This window comes from Sebastes fasciatus, chromosome 16 (assembly GCF_043250625.1).
Source record: "Sebastes fasciatus isolate fSebFas1 chromosome 16, fSebFas1.pri, whole genome shotgun sequence".
In the NCBI taxonomy this organism is placed as follows: Eukaryota; Metazoa; Chordata; class Actinopteri; order Perciformes; family Sebastidae; genus Sebastes; species Sebastes fasciatus.
In genome coordinates, this window is record NC_133810.1 from 19,704,403 (window position 1) to 19,727,439 (window position 23,037).

The window sequence follows — 23,037 nt, forward strand, 5'->3', positions numbered from 1 at the left end:
CAACATAACTTTTTCTTTTTCACTACAGATAACCATCAACATTTATGCCTTATTAAGCCAGATCCTTACTGTTAACATGGACTCATGGAGGGTTCCATGTCTGGATGAATGTAAAGGAAACAGAGTTTGATTAATAGTAGTACATATAGTACATATAGTACATAAAATTGCACAATGTCTCATCAATGACTGGATTCTTGTTTGTCAATATCTGCTTGACGTAACTACTTTTTAAATGCAAATGTTACAATGGCAAAGGTAAAATCCAGTAATGGGCTAATGTTAGATGCCTTGTATCGTGTACATTGACACTGTAATGTAAACCGTTGCACTGATGTAACTGATAACCCTTCTCTCCAGCCATGGCTCCAGAGGATGGGGGCAAACACGACTCAGTCAGCAGTGTTAAGAGGACCCAGGCCATCCGCAGGAGACACAATGCTGGGAGCAACCCTACACCGCCCCCGTCCACCATGGGATCCCCTCCCAGGTTAGTCCGTTGCTCAGGGCTGAGAGAGGGCTGTAGCTGATGCCTTGCCTAACTGTGCCTTTATTTGCCCCAATCTTTACCAAGTCTGCAGTAGTCAAAGCTATCGGCAAGTTTACAGTTGATGGATGTAAGAATTAGTATCATAATTCAATTCTACTGTGTTTAGGGGAAATATATCTGGGGATTTGCCATAAAATTAATATTCTCAGCAAGTTTTGCAGTAATGAATTATGAAATATTAATTGAAACTACTACTATGGGAACAAGCCTCAGCAAGACTGATAGAGTTTATGCTTAACACTGCTGTAATTAAATTTTAAAGCTAATGTTAGACATTGTTATTCAACATATGTTTTTGTTCCTGTAGCCTTCAGGACCTCCAGCGGGCTCGGACCTCATCTCATTCACGGACCCGCACACTTCCCTCAGCCTTACAGTTCGCCTCCTCACTCCTACTGCCCCGCAGTGGCATCCATGAGGCCTCCACCTTCGACGACACATCAGAGGGGGCAGTGCACTATTTCTACGACGAGAGTGGTGAGTCAGTGAAAGAAATAGTTCAACATTTTGGGAAATGTCCATATTCAGCTTCAGGTTGAGAGTTAAATGAGAAGATTGATTCTGCTCTCATGTCTGTCCTTTGAATATAAAGCTACATTCAGGAAACGGTTAGCTTAGCTTAACGACTGCTAGCCTGGCTCTGTCCAAAGAGTAGTACAAAAACCAAAGTGTAAAAACGCTAAGTTACACTTTTATGGGGGGTTGTGTGCGGTAGACTTGTCACGGTAGTCGGTGTTACAGGTGTTACATGGTGTTCGGGGCTACACCGATTAAATTTCCTCACCGTGACATCCCTAGTGTGCGGGACTATTTCTTGGCTGGGTGCAGTGACTTCCTGGCATCTTGTTGTCACCACATGGTTGCCATATTTACTTTTAATATAGGCTTTTATGAGGGATAGATGTGTAAAGTTTCTAGCATCTTCAAAGGCAGAAGTAGTAGATGTAGATAAAATGCACAATATATACTGTATATATAAAAATAAACATCATCAAACTACAGACACAAAACTAGAAGCGAAATTGAAACTAAATTCCTGAAAAATGCTCACTACCGGCGCAGGCTATACCAAACCTACGTATCTAAAATTAAAAGCACCTTTATGTTTTTACAATTTTTTACTATTCTCCATCAATATTGCCTCTTCCTCCTATGTTTGTAGGTTGTTCTGTTATGTGTTGCGGTTATGCAATTAAATGAAGTTGAAAAAGTGTGGGGGGAAGACAAACACAATGTATATTGTCTATTATCTCTACAAATGTGTATGCGGATTATTCCCTGTTGAAAGTATCCCATTTCAGTTTTCTGTCTGTTGTGTAACAGGAGTGAAGAGGTCCTACACATTTGGACCTGGTGGAGGCGGTTATGAGGACCCAGTTCAGTAAGTTAAACAGTTTTTGCTCTTTTTTCAAGACTAAGAGTTAATTTGCTGTTAAAAAAGCCTAAAATGACTAAAAGCTACAATTAATGCCATAATATTTCACGCTTGCAGGGAAAGGGAGAGACAGTCCCAGTCCTCGAGCTTCACCTCCACTGAGGTCCAGGAAGGGGCACCAGTCCTGTCCATGCTCCAGCCAAGACCTGTGGTTTTACAGGGCATGCAGGTGCGCAGGGTGCCTCTGGAAATGCCTGAGGTTAGCAGTCTTTGATGTTTGATGTGGCAGATTATTCCAGGTAGAATGTCATGTAAATAAGTCAGGACTCTCTACCTCAGAGGAAACTATCACAGATTGTCCTTGTTGTTGTTGTTGTTTCTGCTTCTGAATTAATTTCTCACCTCATCTCTAGTTTGATCTGGATCACGAGTCTCTACAAGAGTCCCAGGAAAACACTCTGATGATTGAGGAGAAAGCAAAACCCAAACAGTATTATCGCTTTTGGGTGCTGCCCGGAAAGTGGCTGAGGGTTCGATATGATCGACTGGCTCTTCTGGCCTTATTGGACAGGTACGCCACACTGTTGGAGTAGAGGAGAGATGATATTCTGTGTGGTCCCTTGTTCTCCAAAACAAAACAAATTTTAAGATTATTTTAGGATTTCACAAGCCATAGTCCGTTTGGCTAGTCTGAATCAGAATTAAATTGAATCTTTTGGTTTGTTTTCTATTTTGTCTGGTTCGGTTTCACAGTGCACAAATTAAAGCAGACCAAATAAAAAAATAAGTTGCTGAGGGGCGTGTATGAAGGGGCAAATTTATCTTTTTCATCTCAAGAGCTGCCACTTCAATGCAGGAGTTTTTTCACTTTGACTCGGCACTGATCGACTGAGCGTGAATCCCTTATCCACCAGTTTATGACTTTATAAACGTCACTATTTTTGTGAACTTTATTTAGCATATTCTGTGTTTTCTCTTCGGCCCAGATGTCAAGCATCGGACTTCTGCAGAAGTCCAGGTCTGTCCTCTCCTACTCATGTTAACCTGTCCTTAGCCTGTATCCAGCTCAACAAATGCCCGCACAGGCAGCCTGCATTTTGGTTTGCTTGGAAACGGTTCGAGACCACCTCTCGCAAGCAGTCTGGTTGTTTTGGTCCGCACCAGAGTTCGATTACTGCGTACTTACGACCACCCAAACGAACCGCACCAGAGGTTGAACCGCAATAGAATTCAATTAAAGCGGACTTAATCAAGTTGTGTGTTACATGTCCAGTAGTTATCATTTAAAGTTAATTATCTTTATCAAATACTGTGATATTTATATAGAAAGCAGTAAAATAGTGTTAAAATAGTTGTTAAAACTTGACCAAATATTGATTTTTCTGAAATCTGTTGCCAGGAACCGCCGTGTGGGAGAGAACGTGTTTGCTGTGGTGCTGGCCAGTCTGGTGGCCTTCTTGGGGTTCCTACTGCTGCTCCAGGACTTTTTCAGGGACATCTGGGTCTTCCAGTTCTGCCTGGTCATCGCTAGCTGCCAGTACTCTTTACTGAAGGTACCTTACCTCTGGATTTCATTCAGCAAAATGGATCTCATCTTATTACTTATATCTCGATATTATATATGCAGTGTATATATCTAATTGTATTTATTGATCTTAAACTGGGCAGAGAGAGAGACTTTAGGGTTTTATTGATCTTATTACATATTTTAATCACCCTTTGTGCATGATCAAAACAAAAATACAACTTCTGTGCTTACACTGTACAGTTTGATCGACCAACAGCATGACATGGGTGCTCACACTGAGCTAAACACAGAATGCTCAATGGGTTTTGGTTTTGTCCATTGAAAACGACAATAATGTTTTATTCCAACAAGAAGGCTGCATCCCCAAAAGCACCGACCAAACACAGATTGCTGGGAAGATGACAAAAGACAATGTGGTCTGTCTATTTTGCCATGAAGTTGAGTTTTATTTGCATCATAGCACAGCCTCCATCAAAACTACAGCAGCCATAACATCTAAACTACTGCTTGAATAATATTAAGAGATTCAGGGTTAAAATTCTGGCTTAATCTGTATAGCGTCTACTCTGCTTTAAATAGTTAAATGTATTTTTTCCATACAGTATTTAAGCCACTCTGTTTTTGAAACTGTATACAATATCATATATGCCTCTCTGTTTCAGAGTGTACAACCAGATGCAGCTTCTCCCATGCATGTGAGTACTGGTCACATTTTACCTTTTTATATGCTAAAAAGTTCCACTCCACTCCTCTTTTTCATAGACACATTTTTTACTTTTTTTAGGGGGGTTCAGGGGCTCTTTAGGGTGAGATAGCAGGTCAACAGTAGATGTCACATAGAGCTTATAAGAGCTTAGAACATTATGATTGAAGTATATGATGACCATTCCAGTGCTCTATTATGTCTCATAATTTGTTGCAGCAATTTTTGGGTTGATACAATTTGTTACACAGATTTGGTACTAAATTTAACCTCTTTAACCTAAAATGATCAAAAATCCCTCCAAAACACCACATTAAGACACTGAGACCTTGAAGAACACCAAAAAAAAATGCCAAGCTGTGATTTGGTATCAAAAACATTTGACATTTGAAGATTTCTGCAAGAGTTGCATTTCTCGGCAATTGATTGGCGTGCACTTCTGTTCTGGAAACTGCTCAGAAACCGATCAACCTAGGAAAGCCATCCATCCTCTGAATGCTCTAGGTCTGTAGTTTGTGGTTGTAAAGTTTCATGAGGCTGTGATTATCCTAGAGGTCACCACAGGTCATTTTATACAGTGAGGTCAAGTTTCAAAAATGGTCTGCTACAATGAAATGGCTACTATGGGGACTGACATCATCACATATGAATACAATCGGGCTCACTGGGTCCACAAGAGTCTTAGCTTTACAGTCATACCCAATTTATGCTAAAAAAAATGCATTGTTTTTGCCCCAAACTGCAAGGGATTATCATAAAGTGGGCATTTCTGTAAAGGGGAGACTTGTCGGTACCCATAGAACCCATTACCCATTCACATATCTGTCAAGGGAGCTCATGCCAGTTTTCCCTTGCCAAAATTTAGCCTAATTTCTGAGCGTTATTAGCATGGCATGGTTGGCACCATTGGATTCCTTATGTTTTTTAAATTTCTTATGATAGCAGTACCTTCACTCTAGCTGTAAAACTGAACCTGCTACAGCCTCTGAAAGACAGTAAAGTCGCCCGAGGGCGCCGGCACCCTCAAGGAGTGGAAGACGTTAAAGCACAAACTAAAACAAGACATGTCACCTTGTTATTGTGGTGTAATTGTGGCTCTTCTTTTTCTCTGTTATTTAACAGGGCCATAACTGGATCATTGTGTACAGTCGGCCGGTCTACTTCTGCTTGTGCTGTGTGATGATCTGGATCTTTGACCTGTCTGGGCGCTCTGGCAGCCTGCAACCCTTCTCCCTCTATGGTGTCACCTTCTTCTCTGCACATTTCCTGCTCTGCGTCAGGGATATGCTCATTGGTTAGTATTTATACATCAGTTTTGCACTTGGTGTCCAGATCACCACCCCTACTAAGATTGTTACACCTTAACAATGTCTATATTTGATATTGGAGTGGTATTTTAATAAGATGATAGCCATGAATAGTTATACGTGTTCATTATACCACTGCTAAAACGTTTAAAACATTTTTTACATAATAACAAAAATATTTAAACTTTCACAAAGTTGATGGATTCAGTTATGTGTTCGCACTTTATTACCACCAGCTCTGCTTTTTTTTTTGCTTTTTAACATTAAATTATTTTTTGTCCGACAGTGTTTGCCTTGTGTTTCCCGGTCATTTTCCTGTTTGGGCTGCTACCTCAGGTCAACACTTTTGTGATGTGTCTGCTGGAGCAGATCGACATGCACATTTTTGGTGGAACTGGTAAGAACTTGTCTACACAGACAGGATGACGATGTGTAGAGTAAAGATATATATTACAGCATCTCAAGACCAGATAATTTGTGTTTAGTTTCTCCCTGATCTTCTCTCTGTGTCTCTTTCTTCAGCCACTACCAGCCCCCTCTCGTCTCTGTTCAGCCTCATACGCAGCATGTTGGTGGCTGCTCTGCTGTATGGATTTTGCCTCGGTGCTATCAACGTAAGTGGGAGACACTCTACATGAAAATAGAGGTGTTATGGGGTGTTTTTTCCTGTTTCAGAGATTGTGATCAGAGGAGGAATTAATTTGGACAGTCCTTAATTTAATACTGTTTTGTTTATCTTTTTAAATAAGGCGCCGTGGGGGGATGCCCATGTGCCAGTACTGTTCTCTGTGTTTTGTGGCCTACTCCTGGCCTTATCCTACCACCTCAGCCGCCAAAGCAGTGACCCCACCATCCTGTGGTCAGTATTTTGTGTTTCACATTGTCAATAATGGCCTTAAATATCATTGAAAATGTAAGTTTTACATCCATGAGAGATTAACATTTAAAGGAACAGTATGTAACATTTCAGGGGATCAATTAGCAGAAATGGAATATAATATTCATAACTATGTTGGAGTTTACCCCGGTGGAAGAGATGGTCGCCTCATTACGCCTTCGGGTTATGGGGGGGTACGTATACACCGAATAGCAGTTTGGAGTATTCGGCCTTCTTGGAGACCCTGAATGGAGTCCTGTATGGGGCTCCAGTAGGGGACTCCATAGTTCTGCTGGGAGACATCAACGCGCACGTAGGCAACGATGGAGGCACCTGGAGAGGCGTGATTGGGAGGAATGGCCTCCCTGATCGAAACCCGAGTGGTCGTTTGTTACTGGACTTCTATGCTAGTCATGGACTGTCAATAACGAACACCATGTTCGAACATAAGGATGCTCATAAGTGTACATGATACCAGAGCACCCTAGGTCGAAGGTCGATGATCGATTTTGTGATTGTATCGTCTGATATGAGGCCGCATGTTTTGGACACTATGGGTGAAGAGAGGGGCTGAGCTGTCAACCAATCACCATCAGGTGGTGAGTTGGGTCAGAGGGTGGGGGAAGACTCTGGACAGACCTGGTAAGCCCAAATGGGTAGTGCGGGTGAACTGGGAACGTCTGGAGGAGGCCCCTGTCCGAGAGATCTTCAACTCACACCTCCGGCGGAGCTTTTCTGGCTTCCTTGTGGAGGTTGGGGGCATTGAACCCGAGTGGGCGATGTTCAAAGCTTCCATTGCTGAAGCTGCGGCGGTGAGCTGTGGTCTGAAGGTCTTGGGTGCCTCAAGGGGCGGCAACCCTCAAACACCGCGGTGGACACTGGTGGTCAGGGGAGCCGTCCGACTGAAGGAGGAGTCCTTCCGGGATATGTTATCTCGGAGGACTCCGGAGGCAGTTGCAAGGTACCGACATGCCCGAAGGGCAGCAGCCACTGCTGTGAAGGAGGCAAAACAGCGGGTGTGGGAGGAGTTCAGAGCAGCCATAGAGAAGGATTTTCGGTCGGCACCAGGGTGCTTCTGGAAAACCGTTCGGCACCTCAGGAGGGGGAAATGGGGAACCATCCAAGCTATGTACAGTAAGGATGGGACACTGTTGACCTCAACTGAGGAGGTAATCGGGTTTTGGAAGGAGCACTTTGAGGAACTCCTGAATCCGACTAATATGCCTTCTATTGTAGAGGCAGAGCTGGAAGCTGATGGGGGATCATTGTCAATTTCCCTGGTGGAAGTCACTGAGGTAGTCAAACAACTTTACAGTGGCAAAGCCCCGGGGATTGATGAGATCCGTCCAGAAATGCTGAAAGCTTTGGGTTTGGAGGGGCTGTCTTGGATGAAATGTCTCTCCAACATTGCATGGAAGTCAGTGACAGTTCGGGTTCTCAGCAGTAAGTCAGACTTGTTTCCGGTGGGGGTTGGCCTCTGCCAGCGCTGCGCTTTGTCACCAATCCTGTTCGTGATATTCATGGACAGGATATCGAGGCGTAGTCGGGGGGGAGGAGGGTTTGCAGTTCAGTGTGCTGAGGATCTCATCACTGCTTTTTGCAGATGATGTGGTCCTGTTGGCATCATCGGTCTGTGACCTCCAGCCACGGGGAAGACCCAGGACTAGGTGGAGAGATTATATCTCCACACTGGCCTGGGAACGCCTTGGGATCCCCCAGTCAGGGCTGGTTAATGTGGCCTGGGAAAGGGAAGTTTGGGGTCCCCTGCTGGAGCTGTTACCCCCACGACCCGACCCCGGATAAGTGGTTGAAAATGAGTGAGAGTTAGAGAGTGATGTTTACATTAGTGTATAATTGCCTGAAACTAAGAATTGTTTTGTTTTCATTAGCTTACATTTATCTACATAGGGAGGTGATCCTTTTCACGGAGTCCGCCATGTTGCTCTGCCATGTTTCTACAGAATGGACAAACCAAACACTGACTCTAGAGAGAGCCTTTCACGTTTTTACATTACCCGAAGGCCACCGTAGTTCTGACAAGTTCGTGAAACTGCAGTAACGTGAGCCGCATAGTGCAAAACTGTGGTACCGCCAGCCGCTGTTTGACTTCCGTTGCTCCTAAAGTTATTATGGTAAGGATGGCGTTACAACGTTACTCGGCGGTTCACGTTACCGCAGTCTTGGAAAGGGAGGAGTGAGCGGAGGGGTACTCAGTTGGTTGCAATCCCCAACCACACCACTAGATGTCACCACATCCTACACACTGTACCTTTAACAAATGCATGGAACTGTGATAAGTCAAAGAGCACACCTGAAGAAGCTACAAGCCCAAACATGAAATGCAGAATTAATTTTCTTCTTTTTTTACACACTTTGCAAAAAAGTCAAATTTAGAGTCTTATAGTTAGTGTCAAACCTGCTTTTGTTTTAATACATTTTACCTCCTTAATTTTGAAGTAGTGTCTCATGGCTTGTCTACACAGGAGTTGGAGTTGTTCAGCCGTGTTATGCTCGTATCTACACTGATTATATAATGGGCTCTGAGCGCTGCCAAAACACAAGTGACCCACACACAGAAGCGTGCCTGCTGACAAGTTGCTTTCACTACATAGCCTATGTAGACTTTGATGTTACACCTCAGCTTTTCGTCACAATTCTCACGGTTCCTTTTTGTATGTTTTAACCTCTTACATCAGGTCACTGGTCCGGTCTAAATTATTCCCAGAGTTGGAGAACCGAACACCAGAAGAACCCCCCGTGGAGATCAAGGACCCTCTTCCTGAGAAGCTGCGTAACTCTGTGGTAAAGATCATTGTTCACTTTGCCTGCACAGACTGCAGCGGGAAAGTTTCGCTTTTGATTTCATGGTGTCAGCCTTCTTTACACTCTTGTGCCTTCTCACTGTCTCTTTGTAGAAAGAGATTCTTCATTCAGACCTCGTCATGTGTCCCCTCATGGCCGTGATCACCTTCGCCATCAGTGCCAGCACCGTTTTCATCGCTCTTCAAGTAATTTAGGGTTTATGATCCTATTCTCACAACACATTTCTCATTTTACTGAAAAAAAAGTCCACAGATTTTTCCTGCTAATTTTCCTCTTTTTGCTCTTGATCCCCAGCCTGCTCTTAGCTTCGTCTTGTACATCCTGGCCGGAGTCGTAGGCTTCATTACTCACTATCTCCTGCCTCAGCTCCGTAAGCAGCTGCCATGGTTCTGCCTGGCTCACCCTGTGCTCCGCTCCAGAGAGTACAGTCAGTTTGAGGTCCGAGGTGAGTGTCTGATTGCTCTTTTATCTTCGTTCACATACACAGAAAGAAGCATGGGGAAGTATCTTAAAAGTATAGGAAGAAAACCTCCTATATGAACAACTGGAACATTATAAGTATCCTCACTAGAAAAAAAGCTGCATGAAGTAAATGAAAAGTAGTAAGATTTTTAGTTGAAGTGCTCTTGAGAAAAACACCTAACCTCAAACATCTCTACAACAACTTTACAGAGTGCCACAGCACCAAACTGTGTAATTATTTCAAGACAATTTAACAGCTGCATATTTCAATTATCACTAATAGACTACTCAATAAATCAACACTCAACAACATCAAAAGTAGCTGACTTAAAACTAAAAGACCTAAATAAGAGATTATTTTATCTCAGGGCATTTTCCAGTATTTTAAATGCTAGGGATGTCAGAAATGGTACGCCATACGACCCATTGTATAAACATCTTGTAAAACAGTTTTCAGTTTAAATAATTTTCTGCCAGATTTATTTCATAGCTGTGAAAAGCTTTAGGGGGAACATGGGGGGAGACGCTAGTGTTTGGCACCGTGGATCTCCTCAACAATTGTGTAAGCTCGTTTTGCTTTCTGTTTGCCCCAGATGCTGCTCAGTTGATGTGGTTTGAGAAGCTGTATGCGTGGCTTCAGTGCGTGGAGAAATATTTCATCTACCCGGCTGTGGTGCTTAACTCCCTAACGACAGAAGCTCGAACTGTGGGCCAGAACTACAAAGAGCTGGACATCTAGTAAGCCTTCCCTCATTCTGTCTCCAAACTATTTCACATCCATACATTACACTGTTCTCCATCTCCGCTCCCCAGGGATAAGTGCTGTTAGCTGTGTGGGTTGGAACCGCAGAACATAAAATTAATAGACACGCTGAACCACCCCCAGGTGTATTGCTTCCTGCAGGTTGTGCTCAGTAGCACGAGATACATAAAATATATTCTCTGTCGTTTCCCTTTTTTTCCCTCTTCAACTTGTAGACCAGCCAGTCTGTATAGTAGTCTGTGTAAGAGAAGACATTTTCAGGCAGCTGCTTACAACTGGGTTTGGCGATCTCATGACATTCCTTACTCTTTGGTTTTAGCTGTTTATGTCAATATGTGTCACTGATTTCCTCTCTTTCTCGACCCCCCCCCAGCAGCCGAGCTCTCTTCATCTCAATAGCAGGCATGAAGTTGCTGCGTTCGTCATTCTGTGCCCCATCGCAGCAGTATGTCACGCTGTGCTTCACAACACTCTTCTTCCATTTTGACTATCCACACTTCTCGGAGACCTTCCTAATTGACTACTACTTCATGTCCATTCTCTTCAGCAAGGTTAGGATACACACACCCTGTCATCTCAGAATTTTTATCACAAATATTATTAAATAATTACATTTTATTCTGCTCCAGGAGCTGTTTATTTTACACATTGGACAACTTTTTCATAGACCCATTTTTGCATTTTTGGGTAGTATATGCCACATAGAACTGGTCTACATCATCTGAAAGCTGGGAACCTGAAGATTAATTTGAGATGCAGCTCAGCACTGTGTGTCAAAGTGTTCTAGAAATAAATCAGAAATAGAAAAATAATTAATTAAAATAAATTGTGAAAGTGTATAAGGGCTAAGAACATTATGATACAAGTACATGATGGCCATTCCCATGCTCTATTATGTCTCATAAGTTGTTGCAGCAGTTTTGGGGTTGATACCATTTGTTACACAGATTTGGTGCTAAATTTAACCATTTTTTACCACTCTTGAATTAAAAGATATGATCAAAAATCCTCCTAAGATACCAAGACCTTGAGGAACACCATAGAAAAAGCCATGCTGTGATTTGGTTTAAAAATTTGACATTTGGAGATTTCTGAAAGAATTGCATTTTTCAGCGATTGGATGGCGAGCACTTTGGAAACTGTTCAGAAACCCCCTTATTGTCAATATACCTAGGAAAGCCATCCATCCTCTGAATGCCCTAGGTCTGTAGTTCGTGGTTGTAAAATTTCAAATGCAATTCCAAGACTGTCTAGGGACCCCAGTATGCAGAAATATTCAAATACACCATTTTAGTTTAGGTGAAAATAAGTTATACTGCATTAAAAAAAACTGCATGTTTTTGTCCCAAACTGCATGTGATTATCATAAAGTGAGCATGTTCATAAAGAGGAGACTCGTGGGTACCCATAGAACCCAATTTCAAGCAGATATCTTGAGGTCAGAGGTCAAGGGACCCCTTTTGAAAATTGCCATACCAGTTTTTCTTCAGCAAAATTTAGCAAAACTTCGTAGAGTTATTTAGCGTTCTTCCCGACATGCTAGCATGACATGGTTGGTACCAATGGATTCTTTAGGTTTTCCAGTATTCTTCCAGTATCTTCAGCTCTAAAACTGAGCCTGCTGCAGCCTCTGAAAAAAGTAAAGTTGGCCAAGGGCGCCAGCACCTTCAAGGAGTGGAAGAGGCTAAAGACTAACTTACCACCTAGCTGAAAAGCAGAATTTGACTGCCTTCTCTGGTTGAAAAACCATATAGTGTCTGTGTAGTGATTTGAATACAGTTGTCTATGTGTTTTTTAATTTATTTGTCCTTTGACTTCTCAGATGTGGGACCTGCTGTACAAGCTGCGCTTTGTGTTGACTTACATTGCCCCCTGGCAGATCACCTGGGGCTCAGCCTTCCACGCCTTCGCTCAACCCTTCGCCGTTCCCCGTATCCTTCAGTTTCTTTGATTTTATGTCAATAATTATGTAGTTTCCACTTTACTGTATAATCCAATCCAACACAACAGAGACATCCTTAACTCATGTTACTCCAGACTCTGCTGTGCTTTTTGTTCAGGCCATATTTTCAGCCATCTTTTCCACCCCTCTCAATCCTGTCCTGGGCAGTGCCGTGTTTGTCACCTCATACACCAGACCTGTAAAATTCTGGGAGAGAGACTACAAGTATGTTTTTGAAAAAAACTATTCGTGCAAATGTGAAATTACATTTCATAAAGTCCAAATCTAAAGCATTTTCATTTGTTTCTAATGATACTTTATGTTTATGTTTGCAGCACCAAGCGCGTCGATCATTCCAACACCAGACTTGCCACTCAGTTAGACCGCAACCCAGGTATGCCATAACACCCTCTCACCATCTAATTATCATATTTATTTTTGTCCTGTCGTTATGGTGATGGTCTTTTCCTTTCTTTTAAAGGTGCCGATGACAACAATCTGAACTCTATTTTCTACGAGCACCTGACACGCTCTCTGCAGCACAGCCTGTGTGGAGACCTGCTGCTCGGCCGCTGGGGCAACTACACCACAGGCGACTGCTTCATCCTTGCCTCAGACTACCTCAACGCTCTGGTGCACATCATCGAGATCGGCAACGGCCTGGTCACTTTCCAGCTGAGGGGTCTGGAGTTCAGAGGTGAGCAACAGGGGACGATGGGGGCTGACAATGTTTGCAGCTTGTAGAATGAGCTCAGTTTGAGTTGTTTACCTACTGTTTTGAACATGTCACTTGGGTATCTGTCAAGTCTTCTCACAGAATAGCATTTATTTATAGAGATCAGACTGTGGTAGCGCAGTCAGTAGTATTCATGTAAAAAGTGGCAGCTGACAAGGTCAAGCTACTGTACACCTTGAAAGATATTGCTTTAAAATCGAAAACAACTAGAGAGCCCGACCAATACTGGATTTTTGGCACCGATCCCCATTCCAATATTGGGAGAGAAAAAAAATCCTATATACATTACAAAGATATGTAATGGAGTCAGGATATTTCACTGTTTAACAATAAACTTTTTTTGTCCAAAATTATATCAGTGCCCTGAAAATCTGATCACCATGTGATAGGCTAATATCTGCCAATAAAATCTGCTGATAAATAAATCGGTCGGACTCTACTAACAACCCTGTATATGTTCATTTTTATTTAATCTTACTTTTTATGCCAGTTCTCATAGTATATGTTTATTCTTTTGAAAAAAATACCAGTTTCATGGCTGCAGGTTTTTTTCAAGGTTGTTCATGAAAGATAGATGTGTTGATGTTGTGCATCACTCTCTAAACACGTTACTTGACAATAAATAATCTAAAATGATCAAATCTGAGTTATTTGAAAATGAGTTATTTTGACTTTTATGCTCGCACAGAGGATGTTTATTCTTGTAGTCTTGTATTTAGTCCAGTAAAATTATCAAAAATTCTTTTAATTCATGTTAATTTGTTAACTTTGCCTATGAATTTACAAGTATATACAGGAAAGCTCTTTGCTTGTGCAGCTGATCCTCATCTGCTCCACATCTGTCCAGGTACCTACTGTCAGCAGAGGGAGGTAGAGGCCATCACAGAGGGGGTAGAGGAGGATGAGGGCTGCTGCTGCTGTGAACCTGGTCACCTTCCCCACATGTTGTCCTTCAATGCTGCCTTCGGACAGCGCTGGCTGGCCTGGGAAGTGGCCGCCACCAAGTATGTACTAGAGGGCTACAGCATCAGCGACAACAATGCAGCCTCCATGTTGCAAGTGTTCGACCTTCGTAAGATCCTCATCACATACTACGTCAAGGTAAGCCATTGATCAAAAGAGTTCTTTTTTGCTTTGTTTTCTTATATCATGCTTCTAGCTAACACATGGCTGACTTTTCTGTAAGTCTATACTTGGTCTAGAAATGTCTGTTCACATGTCCCATTGCTGTAAATATTCCCTGTTCATATGCTTTTACCTACTGTATGATGTAGCTTGATTGAGTTCACAGTAGGACTGAACAATTATATTTATCTATATATAGATATATATAGATATATATATCTATATATATCTATATATAAATATATAGATATATATAGATATATATATCTATATAGATATATATAGATATATATATATAAATATATATCAGATATATCATGGCATAATGTGCATCCACATAGAGAGGAGTCTAAAAAAAATGTTTTTCTATTAATATAATATAATTTGAATTCATAATTAAATCAGTACAGCACCTTATTACTTTGGTAATTTAAAATAAGTAATTACAGGAGCCGATCTATTATAAACATGACTGTCTTCACATAGAGTATTTCTTTCCATTGTGTAAACTTTCATTAACCTGTCTTGCCATTGTGTTGGTGGCGCAGTCAGACTGTTAACTGAAATGATGAAATTGTAGCTTGTGACCGTGATGTTAAAAGTTTGATTGTTAAATATTTGGGTCATGTGTTTGTTCCCTCCAACAGAGCATTATCTACTATGTGAGTCGATCATCTAAGATGGAGGAGTGGCTGACTAATGAGACGATTCAGGAGGCTCTACGGCCTTGTCTCGGACCCAACTACGTAGACAGTGACCCCACCTTCAACTTGAACATCGATGAGGACTACGACCACAGGGCCTCTGGCATTACCCCCTCCTCATTCTGCATGGTTTACCTGGACTGGATTCAGTATTGCAACAGCAGGCGTCAAACGGTCAGACTCTCTTTTTTTCCTCTACTAGCTATCCATATTCTGGCTGAGCTGTAACCAAGTGTAGCCTGCCCGCACAAACATCACACTGCAAATCAAGAAATTAGTTTGAACCTTTTGAAGCTGAATACAGAAAAGTGGAAATGCGAGAAAGGCGGTATAGAGAAATATTTGAAGTGATGGTGTTCTGCATTTCTTTACATCTGGTGATGAAACTTTACTAAATGAAGGCAGGAGCTGCTTGTTTTTCTTCAGCCCTACAGATAACTAATATGACATTTGGTACCATCCATTTTCATGCGTAGTCTTTGGGGCTTTTCTTCATTGTGTACGAAAAGAAAGAAAATTATGAAACAAAGAGACACAGAAAAAGTCACTAAATGACAATTATATTGTTTATTTTAAATTTTAATCAGAATCAATATAAAACATAATCCTGGTACAACCTGAGTAGTATTTGTAAAAATGTACAGTACTTAAAATGTATCTTAACTTCTCTGTTGTGTTGCAGCCGGTGACTTGTGAAAGAGATTCTCCACTTGTCAACCTCTGTTTCGGGCTGTGTATCCTGGGAAGACGAGCTCTGGGCACGGCCTCCCACAGCATGTCTGCAAGGTAAGGCCATACTACCTCTATCTCTCGCTGTGGCTAATACCGCCTGTCACTACCCAAATATACAAGAGTTGTTGTTTATCTGTTTGACAGCTTGGAGCCGTTTCTCTATGGCCTCCATGCACTCTTCAAGGGAGACTTTCGCATCACGTCTCCCAGGGATGAATGGGTGTTTGCAGATATGGACCTGCTGAACCGAGTTGTGGCACCAGGAGTGCGGATGTCCCTCAAATTGCATCAGGTAGAAGAAGAAGAAGAAGAAAACTAGGCCTCAGATTAGAAAAATGACAGTTTCTTTGTCCCTGAACTCAAACCAACCCTGTATTCTGCGTTCCCTCCAGGACCACTTCACATCTCCAGACGAGTACGAGGATCCTATGGTTCTGTATGACGCCATCACTGCCAACGAGGAAAAGATGTTGATATCTCACGAGGGTGACCCCGTGTGGCGCAGCGCTATTCTAGCAAACATGCCTTCACTGCTGGCACTGCGCCACATCATGGATGACGGCAGCGACGAGTACAAGATCATCATGCTTAACAAGAGGTTCCTCAGCTTCAGAGTCATCAAGGTAACAGCTCCTACTCTTTATTACTTGGTGGCTTGTTTAATTGATTATTGCTGTATTGGTTTCAAGGTTGTAATAGTTTTGAATTTTCAATTCATTTTTATTTTAGTTTTGACTTTTCAATTTAATTTTAGTTTAGTTTTTAGTTAGTTTTCAGAGTGTGTTTGTTAGTTTAAGTTTAATTTCAGTTTTTCCAGAAAAGGTTTGTTTTAGTTTGTTTTTGTTAGAGCCAGGTATAATGTCTCTGTTTATACATACAAAATGCATGGTTGGAAAACTATGTAAGAATGGCCATAATGTTTAATCTTCGTGCTACGTCAGTGTCCAATGTGAAGCAATTGCAGCATAGCATCATCTCCTGAAAGGTCAAGTCTCTTCAATTTCTGTGGTTCTATGTAGAGATGATGGAAATTCATGCTGTCTAATTTTTTCGGTAGTGATATTATAGCTAAAGAAATTTAAATTTAAATTTAATTTTAGTTTTTTACCCAGGCAATATAGTTTGTTAATCTTGTTTTTCTATGGAATTCAGTTGCATTATGTACAGGATGCTTTTCCCACCCTGAACCAGATAAGGGTTATGTTGTTAATATTCAGCCTGCCCCCCCCCCCCCTCCACTGACCTCCTTGTGCTGCACCCTACAGGTGAACAGAGAGTGTGTGCGTGGGCTGTGGGCGGGGCAACAGCAGGAGCTGGTTTTCCTGCGCAACCGTAACCCAGAGCGTGGCAGCATTCAAAACGCCAAACAGGCCCTGAGGAATATGATCAACTCCTCGTGCGACCAGCCCATCGGCTACCCCATCTATGTGTCCCCCCTCACCACCTCATACGCCGGGGGGCACAGTCAGCTCCGCTCTGTGTGGGGAGGACCTGTCAGCCCGCACAACATTTACACCTGGCTCATCAGTAGCTGGGACAGGTACATGGTCTTAACTTCATGTGATAATTTTTGTTGGGGACAGTGATGCTAGTGTGAACATTGTAAATCTAACATGTCCCTCTGCAGGTTACAGAAAGGTTGTGGTGCTGGCTGTAACAGTGGAGGAAACATTGAGGACTCAGACTGTGGAGGCGGTTCCACCTCCCTCTCCACCAACCCAGCCGTTCACACCACCCAGAGTACACCCGCCTCCAGCCTTCCCCAGCCACACATCACCACTGTCCAGCCCTCCATGGGTAAGACATGAAACCAACATAGTATCAAAGTTATTATAGATGCTAAAATAGTTAAACTGTTCTTTATTAGTTTTACCTTGATGTTGTAACATTAAACAATACTTGCTTCTGGTCTATAAGAAGAAAATTCATGCCTTGACTTTGCATGGCTGGATTGAAAGCTGAGAAACTATTATTTAGACCTTCTTAATAAAATAAAAATTACTAAATGAAATGGCTTTTTTTGCATTTCAGGTACAGACAACCCTGTGGGTCCAACCCAGAGCTGGCCTCACCACCCCCAACCTCTCCCATTAGCTCTGCTCAGCCAATCAGAGGGCAGGATGGAGGCAGGACTGCTCACATCCCTACAGCGTACGTCCTCCATCCAGGGGCTCCTGGGCCATCAGCTGTCCAGTTCCCAGCTCTCCTTCAGCAGCTCTATGGCTCCACCTCCTCTGCCAGGCCCAGAGCGCTTCTGCCCAGTGAGCCTCCTGGAGAACTCGGGACACAGAGCAGGCCAGCGGGCTGGCCTCGGCCCGGGCGGCGGACTACACTATGAGAGCCACTTTGGCAAGTGGAGTTTTTCAGGCAGGAAGGGCTTTAACGGACCAGCTGCAGTGGAGGGGGAAGGAGGAACAGTACAGACCACACGCACACAGGTGAGTTTATTTACTGTTGACTCATATGTAACTTTAGTTGTCCAGCAAATAGAATAAAATATTTTATTATTTTTTTTATATGCACATGACGTTAGAAAGAGCGTGCTAGAGAGTGCTAGAGAGAGTGCTATAGGTAGAGCTAGAGGTAGAGCGAAAGGGCTAGCGCGAGAGTGCTAGAGCGAAAGTGCTAGACCTAGAGCAAGAGAGAGTGCTAGAGCTAGAGCGAGAGAGAGTGCTAGATCTAGAGAGAGCTTGTGCGAGACAAAGAGCTAGAGAGAGCGAGAGCTAAAGCTAGAGAGAGAGAGCGAGCGAGAGCTAGAGAGTGCTACACGGGAGTGCTAGAGCTAGAGAGAGAGAAGTAGAGAGAAGTAGAGAGAGCTAGAGAGATATAGATATATCCATCCATCCATTTTCTTCCGCTTATCCGGGCCTTGTCGCGGGGGCAGCAGGCTAAGCAGGGAATTCCAGACGTCCCTCTCCCCAGCAATGTTTTCCAGCTCTTCCTGGCGGATGATCAAGATAGAGAGAGAGATATATATATATATACATATATATATATAAATCGAGATAGATGTAGATATTGAGATCTCTATGTATCTATCTATCCAACGTCCACGCTACTTTGCTGTTGACTATATTGTAATTTCCAGTAAATATCACAATAATAAATAGGGCTGGGGGGAAAATCGATACAGCACAGTATCGCGATATGTTGCGTGGCAATATTTTCTCGATACATGAACATCAAGTATCAATCTTTTATTATATAAACTAACCTCTTAACTATTCGGTCTTTCGGAGGTTGTACTCAGCCTTAAAGCTAGAGTGAATATACTGGTATCATATGAAACTAGAAAAACCTAAGGAATCAATTGTTACCAACCATGTCATGTTAGCTTGTCGTGAAGCTCAGTAATGCTCCAAAGTTGCACTAAATTTTGGCGAATTGGTACACGGTCTCTCCCTGCAGCCGAGTTCCCTGCCATCAGTACAGTCGTTGTTGAATTAAAACTCGTTCAGCTTGACCTAATGTTACATTTCATTTTCTATTCAGAGAAAATGTTTGTTTTTTTTCACAATCAAATATTATTTATTTTATTTTGTACTATTCAAATTTAGAATATTCGTTGACAGCCCTGGTCATTGGAGACATGTTGGTGATGAACTGGGTCTGAAATTAACTTTTTTCACTTCCTGCCACTGTGGCAGACAAGTATTTTTGTTTGTCTGCCACTCAGAAATTTTGTCTTCCACTTTTGAAATCTATACGCTAAATGAAGGAATAACATTTTAGATCTGATGTCATTCAATGTTCAATATATTTTACATAAAAAAAGCTTATGCATAGTAAATTCCAGAGTTCAAATTACACCGTAGGTTCCGGCAGTACTCTACTGTACTTTGTTACATCCATAGTGGTTATTTGCATAAAAACACACAATTTATGATTATTTAAATATTTGCTTTGATTAAAAAGAATCTCGGCATCAGTAGTTTTAATGATGTATTATAAGCTGCTTAGAGCTAGTGTTAGGAAGTTACAGGTCATAATTCCCTCTCTATTCATTTTATATTGCTGTGAATGCTGCACATCTATGGCTGTATTTATTCAGTCATTTTTACTGTGCAGAGATTGAACGCCTCATAATGTAATGTAATGGCACCTCTGTTAATGTCGGTAGCTCCGTTATTTAGCCCAGCAGGACTGTGCTGCCCACCAGCTGCTAACAGGTAACGTTACTAGCTGTCCTCCTTTTGATTTCAACACAGATTTGTTAACAGTGTTGCATTATCAGGGAAAAAATAGGGTGAATCCCCTCAGGTTTAATAGTAGTAGCGCCATGCTTTTGAGCACTTTTTAATTCTCTACTCCGCTCCAGTCCCAAACAAACTGAATGATACAGTGTGCGATACATTGTGCATGCGTAACTGTCTTAAAGCATTGAAGAGGAATCGATAGTCACGGAGGCATGAGATGCCAAGGAATCGGACAACTAGGAACCAGTTCTCAACGGAAACTGGTTCTCTATTCTCATCCTGAGCGTTTTCCCTGTCTGCCAAAGTGGCAGATGACCTGACGATTTTACCCGCCACTGCCGACAATTTACCCGCATTTGGTGGGTGCTATTTTCAGACCCCGGTGATGAATATATACCAAAATCAACAAGTTTTCATGGTTCTGACAAATTGTTAGTCATGTTTTTCAGTGGATGTGCAGATTTTCTTGGATGAACTTTTTTTTTTTGAAATCTTTTACAGCCTACTTTTCCTGCACCCCTACAACAGGCCAGTCTGACACAAGATCCTCTGGGAGCCACTCAGACGATGGATCCAACCCTGCTAAATGCAGGCGACCCCCCCACCCCTCGAGAGGAATCCACAGAGCTGCCTTTACTTGAGCACCTGCGCTGAGTCTGCACTGGGAGACCCAGAGTGACATGCTCTGCAGTGAAAGCACACCACGGTCAAACCTGGACCAGGTCTGGCCCACCCAGACCAGACTCATTCCACCTTCTGGACTCATTCCATCAACCCTTGTTTAACTAAGTCAGTGCAACCTGTAACGGCCCACTGCAATACTGGATGGATTTTGTTATACACACACATCACCCCTCTCCTTCTTAGCCAAAGGAGTTAAACATCTGATAGCATACTGAGCTGATGCACGTCAGATCATGAGATAATTTCAGCCAAGCTGTTTATTCAAAAGTCAGCTTTCATCATGACTCCTGATGATATACTCATTATTAACTTTGTTTTTGGACAAAGGCACTCTCTTGTCTCTATGGACAACCTTTTGGTTGCAACAGTAGTGACAGGCCAGAAAGGCCAGTGTAATCATAAGGGATAGTTGGCTGACTTTCTCTCACCTGACATCTGCAGTGTTTTTTTTTTTTTTTTTTGCATAACCAAGAAAAAAGGATCCTACAGTATGTTGCTGTATGAGCAGGTGAAGGATATGTGGAAACCATGATAAGCCTTGTTCAGTTTCCCCCCATGTTACCATCCTCACTGGACCTACAGTTGCGCGAAAACAATATTTAAGAGGACATATTGACCAGTTTCAGGAGCCTCTGCTTCTTCTTTTTCCCTGCAAATTATACATAGTCAACAAGAAAAAAAAAAAAAACACACCCCACCAAATTGTCATCTTTGTCCTCTGTCCTATTTCCTACAGAGGTGCCTGACAACATCAACACTCAACAGTTCTGTCTTGGAGCAAGTTTTAAGGGGAAAACAAACTCCCTTCCGTCCCAGCCAACATGTGGTGCTTTAACCGCTAGTTTACAGTCTATTTAGGCCTGGACATGAGTCCTGAATCTGACTAGCAACACAGAAATGTGGGATGACTTCGGACAGAGCTGGTGCCCATGAATCAGAATCAAGTGGAGGGTGATTCCAATCTTTGAAAATTGTGTTGATCACAAACCTACAAACTGGGAGTGTTGGAAACTTAAAGCCTTTTTTTTGTTTTGGTGAGTGGAATGTCCTTTTTTGTTTTTAAACTTTTACTTGAAGAATCACGAGTTCCTTTGTGTTTAAGGTGCACCAAGCTTGTTTTCTTTGGATGACCGATCAATGACGTCTGCTCTGATCACATCCACTCAGCTCATGACTTTCTCAAAAGAAGGGACCCAGCCCGCTTTGTGTGAGGAGCTCTGTTTTCTTTGCCTGCAGTATGGTCCCTCCCGTTACTATACTACTGCTTCTGCATCTCCTGCTACTACTAATATACCCACTACTACTGCTGTTTCTACAACAGTCAAATCCAGCGTTTTAGTTGGAAATCAACAAAGTTGAATAAATACTGAAAGCAAAGGTGGAATATTTATTTGATTAATATTGTCTTACAGATATCTTTAACGGGGTTTGTCAATATGATGTGATGATGTATCGAATTGGAAATCTGCCTTCTGTCAACTGCACCCCCATCCCTCCCTCAATTTGTTTGGTGTCATCACATTTGTGTCATCTCACCAATTGCTGTCTTTTTTCTTTTTTTTTTAAGTGCGTAATACAGTATAACTGGAAGTATTCCTGAGAAGTCACTTTAAGTTGGTTTCTTTCCCACTCCTGCACTCTTTGCTCCACCACTGTGAAAATCAAATTAAAACACTGATTTAGGAAGTAGATCGCGCAAAAAGAAGCTGGCAGTCCGACCAAATTCGGCGCCAAATGTTTCCCCTAAGTCCAGTGGCTTGGTGCCTATGTGTTGTCTGCAGTGGTTGAATGATTCTGAAATATCCTTGTGCTATAGCATTAATCATTGCAACTGCCTCGTAGGCTAGTTTTATCACCAAATTCTCTCTTCAAAGCGGCGTTCCCCTTAAGGAAACTTGAAAGGAGGCCAACATTCTCAGGGTCTATAATGGGAAAGAAATTGACTTCTTCTGCAGGAAGACTTTTTGTTCAAAAGGAAGAAACCCAAAAGGGGGATAAAAAGTAAGTGTCAGTAATGGGGCAAGTTGAGTACCGGCCGGGTCACCCTGACGTTACAAAAGATGCCCCTCTTTACAGCATTTTGCTCTCTATGGGTTATAATATGTTATGCATGCTGTTAAATCCACACATTTGTTGAATCACTTTGTCTTTGCAGCGCTGTTTTTTCCCCACTTTCAGCTCCTAACATCTGAACACGGTATAAAGCTTTTTTTTTTTTTTTTTTCTATTTTAAGAATCTTATTAGCAGCCGTGATATTTCTGTCAGTCTCAGCTGTAAAGAAGCTGCGGCAGGTGAAAAGTGCGTCAGTATCCCTCTCAAAACACGTTAGTAACTCCCTTGACTCAGGAAAAACAGACTTTCGGATCAGTGCTGTTTTCTGTTTTTTTCCCCCCCTCATTCATCTTGTATCCAAAACAACAGGGAGTAATTTTTTTTTTTTTACTTAATTTTTTCTTTGCTGGGAGTGTGGAAAGCACAAGTTAACGGACAGACCTGGGTGTCAATAAAAAGGGATTTCTTAATCTCTGA

The 23,037-nt window shown here is 42.2% G+C and overlaps 1 protein-coding gene across 4 annotated transcripts in view; it reads left to right on the forward strand.

Annotated features, from left to right (window-relative positions):
* LOC141753477 (pecanex-like protein 3) overlaps positions 1-21,236 on the forward strand; it is a 32,491-nt gene extending 11,255 nt beyond the window's left edge. For 2 of the 4 annotated variants that reach the window (XM_074612202.1, XM_074612205.1), the window contains 29 exons: positions 361-490; positions 858-1,027; positions 1,874-1,931; positions 2,043-2,184; positions 2,339-2,496; positions 3,325-3,478; positions 4,116-4,148; positions 5,279-5,450; positions 5,750-5,860; positions 5,986-6,077; positions 6,213-6,322; positions 9,037-9,142; positions 9,256-9,348; positions 9,458-9,608; positions 10,219-10,363; positions 10,762-10,939; positions 12,211-12,319; positions 12,426-12,555; positions 12,666-12,724; positions 12,812-13,027; positions 13,914-14,167; positions 14,839-15,069; positions 15,578-15,681; positions 15,772-15,919; positions 16,020-16,250; positions 16,893-17,167; positions 17,255-17,424; positions 17,659-18,065; positions 20,325-21,236. In XM_074612202.1, coding sequence (XP_074468303.1) covers positions 361-490; positions 858-1,027; positions 1,874-1,931; positions 2,043-2,184; positions 2,339-2,496; positions 3,325-3,478; positions 4,116-4,148; positions 5,279-5,450; positions 5,750-5,860; positions 5,986-6,077; positions 6,213-6,322; positions 9,037-9,142; positions 9,256-9,348; positions 9,458-9,608; positions 10,219-10,363; positions 10,762-10,939; positions 12,211-12,319; positions 12,426-12,555; positions 12,666-12,724; positions 12,812-13,027; positions 13,914-14,167; positions 14,839-15,069; positions 15,578-15,681; positions 15,772-15,919; positions 16,020-16,250; positions 16,893-17,167; positions 17,255-17,424; positions 17,659-18,065; positions 20,325-20,477 — 4,490 coding nt within the window. In that variant the 3' untranslated portion in view covers positions 20,478-21,236. The remainder of the gene's footprint in view (positions 1-360; positions 491-857; positions 1,028-1,873; positions 1,932-2,042; positions 2,185-2,338; positions 2,497-3,324; positions 3,479-4,115; positions 4,149-5,278; positions 5,451-5,749; positions 5,861-5,985; positions 6,078-6,212; positions 6,323-9,036; positions 9,143-9,255; positions 9,349-9,457; positions 9,609-10,218; positions 10,364-10,761; positions 10,940-12,210; positions 12,320-12,425; positions 12,556-12,665; positions 12,725-12,811; positions 13,028-13,913; positions 14,168-14,838; positions 15,070-15,577; positions 15,682-15,771; positions 15,920-16,019; positions 16,251-16,892; positions 17,168-17,254; positions 17,425-17,658; positions 18,066-20,324) is intronic. The other 2 variants (XM_074612203.1, XM_074612204.1) reach the window with 2 other exon arrangements.
* Positions 21,237-23,037: the final 1,801 nt, after the last annotated feature.